Source organism: Mandrillus leucophaeus, unplaced genomic scaffold, assembly GCF_000951045.1.
Source record: "Mandrillus leucophaeus isolate KB7577 unplaced genomic scaffold, Mleu.le_1.0 Scaffold4, whole genome shotgun sequence".
NCBI lineage: Eukaryota > Metazoa > Chordata > Mammalia > Primates > Cercopithecidae > Mandrillus > Mandrillus leucophaeus.
Window position 1 is genome coordinate 11,016,291 of NW_012104253.1, and position 15,413 is coordinate 11,031,703.

Here is a 15,413-nt window from a genome sequence, read left to right on the forward strand (position 1 = left end):
GGAGTCAAGTCCCAGGCCTGTTCCCGTTCCCACCCCCAGCCCAGCCAGGCTCAGCTGGGCTCAGCAGGTATCACTTCCCTCTGTGGCCTCCGTTTTCCCTCTCTGAAATGACAGTCTCCGAGCAGCCTTTTGTCTGCCTGTTCTGGATTGCAGGGGGACCATCGCTATTCGGGCATTCAGCCACTTGGATGTATAAATGCTGATCACTGTGCCTGCCAGAGCTGGGCCAGGTGCCAGGACCAGGTGCCAGGCACTGAGCTACAGGAGTGGGCACCACCGGCACAGTCCCTGCCCACACTGCACATACCTTTTTGGGGGAAGAAGTGGGCATTAATCAGACCAGACTGCCCCCAAAGAACTGTGGATCACAATCAGAGGAGAGGCAGAAGAGCAGAGACAACACGAGTGTCCATACAGGGCAGCAGACAAACTTAAAACAAGCGATAACCACAGAGAGTAATCAAGATAAAGCTCCAAGGGGCAAGGTACCCGCTGCCCGAGTAGACCTCAGATTCCAGCTGGGGGAGCCCCACAGGCCTGTGCACTTGCAGGGATGAGGCTATTTTTCTGGGGTGGTATTTACAGCTTCTCTGACAGCCACACCCTTCACTCAGAGAAGAGCTCCTGTGTTGAGGGGAGATGATGCTCACTCCCTCCACAGAGACACGCCCACACCGGTACAGGAAAAGCACCTTGCCTCCATTGGCCATCCATGGCGTGGGTCTGTTCTCAATTGCCATGAAGCCACTGGACAGACATTTCCCTCTCACAGGTATAATTGGCAGAAAGACCAATACAAGGCTGCAGTACGATTTGGCTGACCCTGCAGACGTTAACTGCTAACCTTAAATAAGCGTGCTGCCTCCTGGACGTGGGCTTGAGTGTGCGTGAATGTGCCTAAGCATCAATTCTTGCTGGGCTCTGGCCCTCATCAGCTGTTTGTGGTTGAGCCACTTTCAGTAGAATAAGCACTTTTGAATGCTCAAGTCTTTTTGATGGTGCCTTAGAAAACCCATTGACTGGCACAGGACTGTTTAGTGTTGATCCATTTATTGAGCACCTACTGTGTGCTAGGAACTAAGCACAAGGGATGCAGAAGAAACAAGACAGTCCCTGTTCTCCTCCTGCTGGAGGAGGCAGATTAAGCACACACACCAGCAAATTAATAAATGAGGTGATCTTAAAGACTACGAAGAGAGAAAAATACAGGGTAATGGGGAAGAGAAGGAGAAAGGAGTGAAGGTTGCATCCTCTCCAAAGAGTTAGGCATGTTGTGCATGCCTTTTGAGACAGCTTAATCACTAGAAAGTATGGCTAGGGCATTGCACATTTATTCCCTCCTTTTAATTTAGTTTTAATTTTTATCAAAGGAATACATATAGATACTATGGTTTAAAATGTCAAATGTGCTCCCAAGGCTGTTAAGAAAGACAGCAGCCCCCTGTCTCTTCCCCCAAGTCTCATTCTTGAAAGGCAACCGCTTTCAACAGTTAGCTGTTTCTTCTGATATTTCTCTCCATATGCTAAGTGATGTGTATACTGCTATTTAAATTTTCTTTCCATTTTAAGCACTGTCTATTACTTTCTGCTATGGAAGATACCAAGGCCAGCACCCTTGCAGTACAGACATACAACATACTTCCCCTCTTCTCATTCTCCACCTAGAATGGGGTTCAGTATGGGATTCTGTGCCTATTCAGTGCTTACCTTAGTGTAACAAAGAACATATTGTGCATAGCTGAGCCACATAGTGTACTATGCTGTTTCCTTTCCTGGGGTTAACAATGCCTCCTCTCAACACAGTGCATTTTTGTCCTGGGGGCTCCGTGCTCCTCTCCGGGTGGACTGTGGGTCTCTGAGCCTGTTGCACAGTTGTCACCCTACAATAGTTCTCTCCAGCACCCTTCCAAGCTGGATGATCCCAACACGGCTCCTCCCTGGGAACCTGCTACCCTCAGCTCTCTCCCTCTCCAACTCCAGTCCCTCATCTCCTTAGCTTGATTCTTCCATGGATATTTTTCCCAAGATCTTTCCTGGATCATAGACTCAATATAAAGTTAATCAGTGAAATTAGTTTTCTTTTCAGAATTTACACTCTTTTTGGAGCATTGGGATAGCCCAGAGAAAGGTTAGTTCTTACTGAATGTGTGGCATATAAAGAAGATCTGGTTACCTGGGGCACCTGGAATGCCAGGGAGGGGTGGAAATGAGTTTCCTATGGAGTCTGAGCCAGAATGCACCTTCATGATCAAGGGCCAATCCCTTGTTTTACTGATGTGGGAACTGAGGCCTTGGTGGGGAGAGAAGTAGTTCAGGTTCCAGAGGTTTCCTGCCCTCCTCTTGGCTCTTTGAGCACTCCCGGAGCACTCTCTGGTCAGTGTCCTTCCCCTCACTTCTTCCAGTTGAGTCCTTACTGTTCCTCCCTGGAGTCCCAACTCAAATGCCGCCTCCTCTGAGATGTCATCCTGTATAGAGCTCTCTCTTCCCTGTCCAACTGCTAGAGTCATAGCTCTCCCTGAATTTACAATTCTGCTTTCTGCTGTAGGTAGGTGTATGTCAGTTTTCGTGTGCCCACACACTTGCGTATGAGTGGTTGTGCGCACACACGGTAGATGGGGATTGGTCATCTCGTCTTACTCATCTCTCTCCCGATGGTGCCTGGCACAATGCCTGGCACATAGTAACTGTTCAGTGGTGGTTTCTGTGGTGTGAATGGAGGCTTGTTCCCACAGACTTGCCAGAGTTCACCTTTTAAACTGACAAACTCTATTTAGAATTGCAGTAAACTCTTTTTTTTTTCTCTATCTGGATGAGTGAAATAGTCTGCTTTTGGTGTAAATAGCATGCACCCAATTTTAAGTGTTGGGCCTTACCCCTTCACCAGTTCCAGTTTCCCCAGCCCCCTGCCATTCCTGCCCCCGCCCTCCCAGCCCCATTTCTTCAGTATGCCTCCTGCCATTCTCTCCCTTCTCCATACTCCAGCTCAAGTGCAAGTACCCTGACTCAGTGGTCCCCTCTCCAAGCTTCGGAGTAGCACAGCCTCCCTTCCACCTGTGCATGACACACTCCCAGGCTGTGAACGCTGTGGAGCAGCCCCACCATCTTCCTCCTCTTCTTCCTCCCTGCAGGACACACCTACTGTGCCAGGTGCCAACCCAGCCCTCTCTCCCTTGTTGCCTGCTCTGGCCTTCAGCTGATCTGCAGAGTCAGGGCCAAAGGAGGGGGAAGGGGAAGAAAAGGTGGGCCAGGCCCAGAGGCCAGCAGTGAGGACCAGGAATCAGGACAGGAGTGGAAGCACTTCATCCACCCTCAACTCACCACAAACTTCCAGGAGCAAGAAATTCACCTTGAATGCATCTTGGTGCATTCCTGGGGCCCTGAGACGGGGTCTATCTCATGGGCCAAAGCCTTTTGACCAGGTGGAGTCTCGATGCGGTTCCCATCTTTCACCTCTCCCTGCTGTTCATATGCATACGTGTGGCAACACTCCCTTCTCCCCACTGCCCCAAACCCAACCCAGAATCACCACGCCTGGTTGTACGGTGAGTCAGGTCAAAGTTAGTATACTCCAAGAAAGGGCCTCTTTAGGGCAAGTGCTGAGCACTGATGCATGGCCTTGGCTGCTCAGAGACCATCCTGCATCCTTTGGAACCTGGGCTGGATTCAAGGAGCTGGCACCTGTGCTTAGTCCAGAATCAAGATTCAATCTTCTGACTCCTTAGCCAGTGTGGCTTCCCTTGGGCCTGACTGCCACCTTCTACGCTGTCTTGGGCTTGGCTCTTTGGAGTCCCAGAAGCTGCAGTGTCCTCACCATCACACCCACATCCTCCATCCAGGAAGAGATCAGGCCAGCATGGGGCAGGAGCACGAGGTCCTGACCTGCCCTGGGCTGAGATACTTCTTAGGACTTATTTGTCCCCCCATAAAGACCGATCTTCCATGATGGGTGATAAAAATCCCATCCTGCTGTGTGAGGCAGGCAGCAGGGAGGAGCCTGCTTCATCTGCTGGCATCCTTGGTGTGGGGGGCATGGAGCCCAGGCCTCCATGCACTGTGGACAGTCATGGACAGAAGGCTCAGCAGATTGAGGGTGTGCCCAGGGCCAGCTGGTGGGAGACCCAGACGGATCCCTGCTTCTTGGGGCCTTTTTCTTTTGTCATCAAGAAATTCATGCCTCTCTGGACTCATCTCTCCAGACATGCTGGGTCAAGGTCATGGGGCAGGGTGAGGGTAAATGGGAACCCCCATTTAAGAAGTCCTCAGAGGATGACCACTGCAGTCAGGATAAGACCCAGACACCTTGCACCTGCCAGCTGCACCCTGCAGGGGCTGGCTCCTGCCCCACCTCTCCTGCTGGTGTTTCTCTCCTCCTCTCCGCCCTCGCTCAGGACTCTCTAGCTGCACGGGCCTCCATCCTGGCTCTGTCCCGCTCCTTTCATGACAGGGTCCTTCTCACCCCCTGGACCTCGCTGACCTGTCAGCCTACCAGGCCTCCCGCTATTCTCTCCCTCAACCCCTGGTTCTTGGCTGTCTTAATTCCTCTCCTAATTTGCTGTAATCTGTTCATTTGTGTACTGCTGATCAGATGACTGCCAACCTGGTACCAGGTCAAGGCCAGTGTCCTTGGGCCATATGAGTCCGTTTTGTGCACTCAAATGAGCCAAACCCACAGGACCCTGAAGGTGGAGCCACCTGTGGAGGAATCTTGCCCGTGAAGAGAGGTGCCCTGTGCCTGAGGTTGGGAAGTCCGGGGAGGGGGATGCACCACTGAGGTAGATACCCCCTCAACCTCCTTGTTTGCTTCAGGAGCCCCTGAAGCAGTGCTGGGCATTTCTGTAGTGCCCATGGTGACCAGGCTGGGCTGGCTCAGGACAGCTGAGAAGCATAGGATGCAGGGGAGCCCCGGTGGGGCATGGCTGCCCAGGAGATCAGGGCAGGTCTCTCCTGGAAACCCGGCCTCTAGGAAGAACAGATGGCTTCGAGTATTCCCATTACCAGTGAAGGCCTTTTGTGATAGCGAGACAAGGTGAAGGAGGTTTCGTGACCTGGGGCTGGTGTCCAAAGGCATGCCCACATGTGTCTGCCTGTGCCCACCTGTTCTGTATAAAATCCCCACCAGACCTCAGCCAAAGGCCCCTCTGCCCAGAGGCGTTCCCCAGCCCCCTCATCCCCAGCACAGAGGCGGGTGGCAGGGGGGCATTGTCGCTGGAGTTTGAGGGAGGCAGGTGCCCAGACCCCCAGTGAGACAGACACCATCTGGGCCGCTTCTGCCCACAGAATCCCCAGCAGGATCTCCATCCCCCAGCATGATTCTGGCATCTCGGCGACTTGAAGGACAGTCACCGAGGCCTGAGCTACCTGGGAGGTCCCCTGTCCAGGGCTCTGTGCGTTACCCTGCAATCCTTTCTTCAGCATCCGAGCTGGGAAGGGCTCGGCCCCAGAACAAATCCCAGGCTGCAAGCGGTGCTCAAGGGGAGAGAGGGTCACACCTGTGAGAAGGCCCTCCCCCGGCGGAGCTCTCTCTGCTCTCTCAGCTCCCAGGGGAGGATGCAAGCATGAGAAATGCACAGGCGCCAGTTCCGCCACAGCTCAGCAGAGGCGGCCAGACAGGTGATCCCAGGGGATGGCCCAGACAGTGGGTCCCACTGGCTGTGAAGACGCTCGTCTGCCGCATGCCTGTCTCCCACCGCCTGGGCGATGGAGGCTGGACGTGGGGCTGCTGCTTCTCATGGTGGCACCCTCGAGGCTCAGAAAGGCGTTTTTCAGCTTCTTGACCCAGGTTCGGGGAAGTCCGAGGTCTACAGAGGAGTCTTATCATGGAACGCTGCGTGTGTGTGTATATGAATGTGGGGATATATGTATATAGGCATGTGCATGCATACGTGTATTCATATGTATGTGTGTACGCATATGCACGTGTGCATGCATATGTGTGTAGGGACGAGTGTGTATGTGTATATATTGTGCATGTGGATTTGTGCATATGTACATGTGTCTGCATGTATGTGTATATTTGTCTGTGTGTGCATGTATATGTATGTGGGTACGTTTTTGTATGAGTTTGTGCATATGTACATGTATCTGTGTATGTGTATACTAGTTGTATGTGTGTGGATTTGTGCATATGTACATGTGTCTATGTGTATATTATATAGGTGTATGTTTGCGTATGTGTGTGTGTCTATTGTGTGTGTGTGTGTGTGGATTTGTGCATGTGTACATGTGTCTATGTGTATGTGCCTGTGTGTGTGTGCATATATGTGTGTGTGTAGGCACATGTTTGTATGGGTTTGTGCATATGTACATGTATCTGTGTATATTGTATATGTGTGTGCATACGTGTGTATCTGTAGATTCGTGCATATGTACATGTGTCTATGTGTATGTGCCTGTGTGTGTGTGCATATATGTGTGTGTGTAGGTACATGTTTGTATGGGTTTGTGCATATGTACATGTATCTGTATATTGTATATGTGTGTGCATACGTGTGTATCTGTAGATTCATGCATGTGTACATGTGTCTATGTGTATGTGCCTGTGTGTGTGTGCATACAGGTACATGTTTGTATGGGTTTGTGCATATGTACATGTATCTGTATATTGTATATGTGTGTGCATACGTGTGTATCTGTAGATTCATGCATGTGTACATGTGTCTATGTGTATGTGCCTGTGTGTGTGTGCATACATGTGTGTGTGTAGGTACATGTTTGTATGGGTTTGTGCATATGTACATGTGTCTGTGTATATTGTACGTGTGTGTTTGTGTACGTGTGTATGTGTGGATTCGTGCATGTGTACATGTGTCTATGTATATGTGCCTGTGTGTGTTAGGCAGGTTCATGTGTATGTATGGGCGTGGGGGGTGTCAAGGGTGGGCAGTCGGGGGGATGAATGCCTTCATAAGAGGTGAGTCAGGAACCTTTAACTTTTACTTCTCCCAGGGGCGCATGAGGCAGGAAGAGAGCCTCCCTTCTCAGACTCCCAGAGCTGTTCTTTGCCTCCATCTCTTCCATCCCCACAGAGCAGCAGGCTGAGGGGGAGGCTGTCACATCATGGTCAGCGGGGCCTAAGGGGGGTACCTGGGTCCCGGCCCTCCTTGCCCAGGCCAGAGATGCTGGTGGCGGCATGGTTTCTGCAGGGGCCCCTCGTGGCTGCTGGCATGTGCGACTGGAGCTGTCCGCATGGCACTCTGAGCAGGGAATGTGGGGACCTGCTGCCCTCCAAGCCCAGGGCAGGGGACAAGAAGTCTCAAGGTGGCAGAGCCCACCCTCCTACAGGCAGGACTCCTGGGTGCCGCCAAGGAAGTCTCACTAACCTCTCTCTTGGTTTCCAGGAACCATGCCATTTAGGGAGCCCTCTGTGGCCATCTCTGCCTGGACCCGGGTGGAAATATCTCTTCTTGGTTTAGTGAGACCAGCCTCAGCTGACTCACAGAGCTGCAGAGTCAGGCTGGGTCCTAACAACTCTCTCTAGCATTTCTGGAGCCCCACGGGGCACGCGTTAGGTAGGAAGTCTGTGCAGACTGGAGAACCTTGGCTGTTGCCAGTCAGTGGGGCCAGCTACCTGCTGACACCTTTTCCCCAGCAGTACTGAGAGCTAACAAACATTTATGGAGCACTTACGGTATGCCAGACGCTTGTCTAAGTGCTTGACATGGACTAACGCATTTAATCCTCCCAACAAACCTATGAAATGGACACCACTATTGTGCTCATTTCAAAGACAAGAAACTGAGGCATAGAGAGGCTATGTAGCTTGCCTAAGGTCACACGGCCAGAAAGTGGTGGGGTAAGGGTTTACCGAGCCTTGGCATCTGCCTCTCAGCACTTCCGCAGTGTCACCCTGAAGTGCCGTGCTTGGTGGAAGGGTGCAGAGCTGGAGCCATCTTCTGCTCTAGGGAACACCCAACTTCCTTGGGGCTCCAGTGAATTCCAGAAAGGCTTTGGGAGCAACAGTCCAGACATCAGAGTGGTTGGGGACTCATTTCTGGTGGCAGGAGGGGAACGGGTCATGGCCACTTCTCAGGAGAGCCCTCGGCTGCCACGCTCTCCCACCACCATACACAGGCTCCCGAATGCTCCTGTCTGGGGCCCGTACCTGCCACAGGTGCCTTCTTTGCCAGAAAGAGCCCCTGCCAAGCCCCCGGCCTGTTTCCCGTCTGGGAAACTGGCTGAGCAGCTGAGAAGGCTCTGGGCCCCCTTCTCACCCTGCCTCCCAGGATCCTCCTGCCAGACTCGCTTCCTGCTTAGCTCTTCCAAGCCACCTCTTCCCCGGCGCCTGCGAGGACGAAGGGGTCTCACAGATGACAGGATGACTCTAGAACTCTCTCCTTGCCTCCTGCCAGTAGAAATCCTGCTGACCTCCTCCCCTTCCCCTAAAAAGGGTGGAAACCTTGAGCCCTCCAGGTTGAGTCATTTCTAAGGGAGCTCCAAGCCGCCTTCTTCATTTCTTCATTATCCACCTTAGAAGGCCCTTAAGCCATATCTCCCATGATCTGGACCTGTTGCAATTGTTTTTATTTTAGCCCTAAGCCCAATGTGTAATATCTATTAAGGAGCATGCAGTGTGGGCTTGGGCCCAGACTCTTTTTTGCCTGTTAATATTTTCTGGAATCCTGATGCGGATGTCCTTTCTTCCCCTCATGTATTCATGATACATTTATCCCACTTGAGTCCATCAGCGGCCTCACTGGGGGAGCACAGGATCTCACTGTAAGAAGATGCCACCGCCACTAATTGTCCAGGACATGCGGATTTCATGGAGTCAGAAGTCAGGCACACCTGGCAACATCAGAGCTGCTTAAGGCTCCCTGGAAAGGGGTGGGTAGGACAGGAATGGGGATGAAGGGGACAGAGGGAGCAAAAGGCCCAGGGCAGAGCTTGGCTACAGAGTCCATCATTTCCCATGGATCCCGACATAAACAAGGTAGCACAGCTGAGGCCTGTAAACAGAGAGTATCTGTTAGCATCTACATAAATGGGGTTCTCAGATTCATATGTGGGATATGCTGAGTTAAAGGAAAAGGAGACAGGCTTCTTGGAGGACTCTGCAGAATCTCTAAGAGGGAGTGGAAGAAGGCTTTCCCAAGTTGATGAGAGCCCAGAGCTCACAGGGGAATACCTGCTGGGAATGCTGATTAAATGGGAAGATGCTGGCACTTTGGGAGGCCGAGACAGGAGGATCGCTTGAGGCCAGGAGTTCAAGAACAGCCTGGGCAACATAGCAAGACCCTGTGTCTACAAAAAAATTAAAAATTAGCCAGGCTTAGTGGCACACGCCTGTAGTCCCAGCTACTCAGGAGGCTAAAGCTGGAGGATCGCTTGAGCTCAGGAGTTCAAGGTTGCAGTGAGCTGTGATGATGCCACTGCACTGTAGCCTAGGCAACAGAGCAAGACCCCATCTCCAAAATAATAATAATAATAATAATAATAATAATAATAATAATAATGGGAAGATAAATGTCTGGCCAAGACACAGTGTTAGTGGGTGGTGGCCCAGGCCCTATCACAAACCAGATGAGCATCCTTGGGCAAGTTAAGCCCTCCCTAAGCCTCAGTTTCCCCGTGAAATGAATCTCTTCCTCCAGGCCTAGCTTCTTCAGGTGACCACTGAGAGAAGGGACAAGGAAATCTCTGTGACTGACAGTGCTTTGCACAAAGCATGATGCACTGTGGGAGGAATTGTGGGTTTGCCTCTTGCATTCCTAGAAGAAGCTGCGGTGGCTGGGCTTGACCACCTGGAGTGAGTGCACTTGACTCGCTTAGCAGATGTTTTGAGCTACTTCTGCTGCAAGAGAAAAGGGAACAGTTCACTACCAGACTGAGCTCGGTGTGTAGTCTCTGAGTAGGCCTGATCATTCTTCACATGAACTGCTAATGATCCCCTCACAGACCCTGCCTTCCCTGAACTCACTCAGTTATGGCTTTGTCCTGGAGACATGGAGCTAATCACCAGGCACCAGCTCTTCTGACTATGGCTCTGGGAAGGCTCTGGGGACATTTGAAAAGGCAGAAGCAATCAACTCCTGGGCCTATGACAATGACCGTAAATGTCCATTCTGGACAACTCCCAGCAAGGGCAGATCCAGGCTCAACCTTGGCACCCCTGGAAACCCTGGAGGGGGCTGGGCTACTGCCCCGTGGGGATGAGATAGCAGAATTGTGGCATGGAATTGGGCTACAGAGAGCATGTGGCTTAGACCAAGAGGATACAGATACTCAGGCTGGGGGCCAGAGCCCTGCTGAACAGCTTGAGGGAGGGAGGAAGTAAGACTTGAGCCAGGCCCAAAAGTACACCATAATTTCAAAACCCCAGCAAATGAGCAAGAGCCTTCTCGGAGCCTCACTCCCAGCCTTCCTGATCCCTTATATGCATAGGAAATACATAGGAAAAACCACTTTTGGGGTTAAGGGCCCTCTGGAATGAGCTTCAAATGGCTCAGTTTAAAGTGTTCAAGAACCACTGGTGCGTACTAATTTAGTGTAGACATTCACCACCATCATCACTACCACCATTGCCATTACCATCACTGTCATTGCCACCCCCATCATCATTACCACTATCACCATCACCACCACCATTGCCATCTCCATCACCACCACCAATACCACCTCCATCATCATAACCACTATCACTATCACTACTACCAATATGACCTTCACTACCATCATCACCTCCATCACCACTACTGTCAACCCAACCATCACCACCACCATTACCCAAACCATCACTATCATCGTTACCATCATCTTCACCCCATCATCATTACCACTATCACCATCACCACCACCACTGCCATCACCACCACCAATACCACCTCCACCACCATCATAACCATGATCACAATCACCACCACCATTATGACCTTCTCCACCATCATCACCTCCATCACCAGTATCACCATCATCACCACTGTCAACCCAACCATCACCACCACCATTACCCTAACCATCACTATCATCACCACCATTATTAGCATCATCAGTGCTGCCACCATCACCATTACTACCTCCACCACCACCAAAACCATCATCACCACTACCACCACCACCCGATTACCACCAGCATCACCACTACCACTACCACCCCATTACCACCAGCATCACCACTACCACCACCACCACCATTACCACCAGCATCACCACTACCACCATCTGCTTCATCACATTTTGCATTTGCCTTTGCCCACACTGAGGAAGATTGCAGAACTCACCCCCTAGCACTTCTGTTAACTGTCTGTGCCCTGATCAAAGAGATCAGTCAAAGCTTGACCAGGCTAGACTGAACATACTTTCTTGTTTGTCCAAAACAGCCCTGACTCATACCTGTTGTCCCTGTTTCATCGTTAATAGCTCCCCTCTTTCCCTCTCAACTGTGCCCCGCTTTTCATGACACCCGAGTTGAGAGCACACCCAGCTGCTGATTAACCCCTCAAGGACTAAAAGCCCAAGGATGCTAACCAAGAACAGAGCTGTGGGCTTCCTTCTGACACTCTCACGGAGCAGGGATGCTAGCTGGAGGTTACGCCCCACCATCACTGATAACTAATGGTGTCCCTGCCTCCCCGTCCCTTGCCTTCCCTGTCCCCTCCCCGCACTTCCAGGAAACCACTGAGAAAAGACGAAAACGGCACCAGCGTTGCTGAGTATCCCATGAGTACTTCGCAGAGCAACAAGGGAGTGGATGTGAACAACACAGTGGTGTGAGTCTGCAGGCCCTGGACCCGCTGGCCAGAGGGACACCTTGGTGGCACTGGTGGACATGGGAAAGCAGGTGGACATGAGCTAACTCTGAGCTTGTCCAGGACTTCATTGCCTCACAGGCCCCGAGCCTCCCGAAGGAGAAACCATTCTCTTCCCAGGCTTGCCCCCGGTCAGCCTGCGGGCCAAGGCAGCTCGGACACCAGGCTGAGCCCGGCTCATGCTGCATGCAGCACCTGGGCAGTGTCCCCACCCCAGGCCCTCCACATCCTCCTCCCTGTCTGGTGTCTGGTCTGTCAACTGCCCCCAGCTGCTGTCTAAAGCATGCACACTGGCGAAGCCAGGGGCATCTGTCTGTCTGCTGTGGCAGGGAGGCATCCCCCTTTAGCCAAAAGAAAGATGGTCCAGGGCCCACTCCCTGCCGGAAAACCTCTCCTCCTCCCAGGAAGCCTGCCTGCTCCTCTGTTCACGTTCTCAACAGAAGCCATCGGCACAGCCAGGAGACAGACGTCCCCTTTCAAAGGTGCTTCCCACACATCTGTTCATCGCCCCATCTGCAATTGTTGTCAATCTTCAGGGCCTGCCTTCTCCCTCCTATCCCCACTGACACCCCACACCCTAGGCTCCTGACTGCCTACCACGGAGGGCTGTGAGCCCAGCCTGCAAATTCCCCTCCTGAGCAGACATAGGAGTGCGTTTACACTCGCGGGCAGTGTCTGGCCTTCCAGGGGGAAAACGACTCACTGAACCCGCGGCCCAGGGCCACCGGGCAAGGGCAGAGGCCACTGCACCTGTCCTCAGACTCATCCCCACACTTGACCCCATAGGAACCGATGCATCTATGTGAGCCAGGCCCTGCCTTAGTCGGCAGAGGCCACTACTTGTGCCAAATCCGCTGTGGGCATGCTGTGCCAGGCTGATGCTGGCCAGGCGCTGGATGTCCCCCACGGTCCCCTAAGGCCTGACTGTTGTACTCAGGCCCTCTTCCAGAGTCCTCCATCCTCTCCCCACTTTACCCTCCCCGAGCCCCAGTCACCAAGAAGGCGGTATTGTTCTTCCAGTGTCTTCCTATCAATGTCTAAAGAGATCTCATGCTATAGAAGCACTGAGCCCTCCAGTGTGGTTGGAGGATCAAGGGATGAAATGGGACAGGAGGAGAGGAGTCCTCCAGGCTGGTAACCCCTGCCTGGTTGGCCTATCTCCCAAGTGGCTGCCTTCCCTGTGGGCCACATCAGGAAGCCCATGGAGACGGGATGATTTTGCATCTCCTGGAAAATGAGTGGGAAACTCCCCACCGCCCCTACATATGTGCTCGGAAGGAACCCAATGCATTGAATGGTTCCACTGTCGAGCCCTGTAAGACCTAATTTGCCTCCTAAACCTCCAGTGTACTCCTCTGGTAGATGTTTAAGCTACAGATGAGACTTTGAAGTCCAGGGAAGTCAGACACACCTGAAAACCAGTCCCCATTTGGGCCAAACCTTAAAATGCCCATTGTCCCAGAGTCCTAGTGCCCACGGAGCTGTCTGTGTGTCATTGTCCTGCCCAGGTCAGCAGGTGCAGGCTGAGGACAGGCCCAGGGCATACCCTCCCATAAAGGGTTTTTCTTCTTTCCTCATTTCCTTCTATTTGAGGACTTGTTTGGGGTTTGGATTTGAATTTTGCTTCCCCTGGACACCTGGGCATCAGCATAGTGCCCCCCCTGCCCCTGGCCTGGCTGGTACTTCACAGTGCTCTTGAGGTGCGGAGCCAGGTGACAAACAGGCCAGAGGATGTGGGCCAGCAGCAGGTCAAAGGGGGAAACCCAGCAGACCCCACCAGGGCACTGTCCCCCACTGCCTTCAGCCTCCTGGTGCCTGCTGAACCCCCAAGCTGTGCCCTAAGCAGACACCTGGGCAGGACCCTAGCCCTAAGCACACACCACCCTGTGCTGCAACCATGAGAAAGTGCCCGTGCCTTGGGCTGTCCAGAAGCTCAGAGTGATCAGAGGGCACCTTCTGCAAGAGAAGAGGTTCCTGGCTAAGGGATCATGGAGTGCTGGGCAGCCTGAAGGGGCTGGGCACAGCCCAGCTTTACACACACTCACCTGGTCCCATCATTCCCTACCTTGGCTTAAACCTAGGAAGCCTGGATTTTGCAGTTAGCCTAACCTTCCAGCCCCAGGCAAGGCTTCCTGGCGAGGAATCAGCTGAGCCATCACCACGCTTTGGGGCCTGTATCCTCTTCCCTGAGCCACGGACACATCCAGGGCTCTGGTCTGCACATAAATTCCCTCTCAGTTGGGCTTGTAAAATCCCTTCTCACTCCAGTTAGCAAAAACCAAGGGAAGAGCCTAGTTTTTTTAAAAATACTCACTTAATACCCACACCCCACCCCAAGCCCAAGACCGGCCATTCAAAAAATAAGTCTCATGGCACAGCAAGGGAGACCCACTAGATTTTGAGCTTACGAGACATCAGCGTACTTAAAACCATGCCAGCCTAGTATTTGAGCTTAGAACTTTTGTCTAAAATGAGCCGGCAGTCTCCAGACACACACCGATTCTCAGGCTAGTCCAAGCCCTGATGTCAAGAATGAAATGCACTTCCCTTCGCATTTTGTCAAATCTTTTCCAGCCATCTCGCGGTTGACCCCAACTTTGGAACTCAGATCATAGGATCTCCCAGAGGTTTCAGGTGTTCCTAAGAAGCTTCTAAAGGAAGTTTTGGAAGAAAGACTAATAGGTGTAAAAATATAAACATATATATTATATATAGCTATATATATTTAAAGAGATCTCGACATATATATATATAAAAAAAAAATACAGCTACTGTACTCTGCATCTGTACAAAGTATGAGTTAAACTGCCCAGGTAGTGTGAGATACGTTATGCATGAATGTGAATATCCTGAAATCTGCCTTCTTAGCAATGTGCCGCGTGTACTGGGGAGAGGACAGTTGCTCCTGGGAGTTCTCTCAATGGGCAAATGTACAAGTCGATGCCGTCTTATCCACCAACAAGCCATTAAGGTTGATTTCCTGCTAAGACTTTTGTACCGGAAGCAAGACCGGCAGCACTGGGGGTGTCCATATGCCACTTACGAGGCAGAAAGCACCGTGACTTTTTTATTTTCAATAAAAATATAGAGATATCTGTCAGTTGTCGTTTGTGGGGTGGGGGAAAGGAGAATGCGGGCCTGAGGAATGGGGGGATCCTCCTCTGGGGTCCTGCTATACTCCAGGGCTGGGCTGGGGACCTTCTGTGGGATATTTCTGTATGTTTTATCCCAACAGCCCAAGGTCGGTATTTATGGGGATTTCAAAGGCCAATTCTGTCCCTCATCTTGCCACCCACCACCTTGACTTTTGACTTAATTGAGAATAGGGCAACCAACCTTCCCAGTTTCCCTGGGAGGGAGAGATTTTCCTGAACCCGGGACTTTCAGGGCTGAAACCGGGGATATCTGGGGGAAATGGGACCAGAAGGTCACCCTAAGTTGACAAGTGCTCACGGAAATCACAGGGAGCAGGAATCAGCCGGCCACACCAGGAGGGTGACGGTAGCCAGGGTCGGCCTCCTGGATGTCTACCCCGTGTGTAGACCTCAACACCCACGGGCTGCTCTGCAGAGCCCCCTTACCTGGCCAGTTGCATGGAGAGGGGAGGCTTGCCCAGCACCCCTATGCAGAGGGCCCCAAAGGGCACAGGGCCCCCTAGGCTTGAGCTCC

General features: G+C 52.1%; 1 protein-coding gene across 1 annotated transcript in view; it reads left to right on the top strand.

The window, feature by feature from the left end:
* The window catches only part of PRIMA1 (proline rich membrane anchor 1), an 86,533-nt gene extending 71,694 nt beyond the window's left edge, over positions 1–14,839 (top strand). Inside the window, exon 5 of the mRNA XM_011991733.1 lies at positions 11,607–14,839. Coding sequence (XP_011847123.1) covers positions 11,607–11,709 — 103 coding nt within the window. The 3' untranslated portion in view covers positions 11,710–14,839. The remainder of the gene's footprint in view (positions 1–11,606) is intronic.
* Positions 14,840–15,413: the final 574 nt, after the last annotated feature.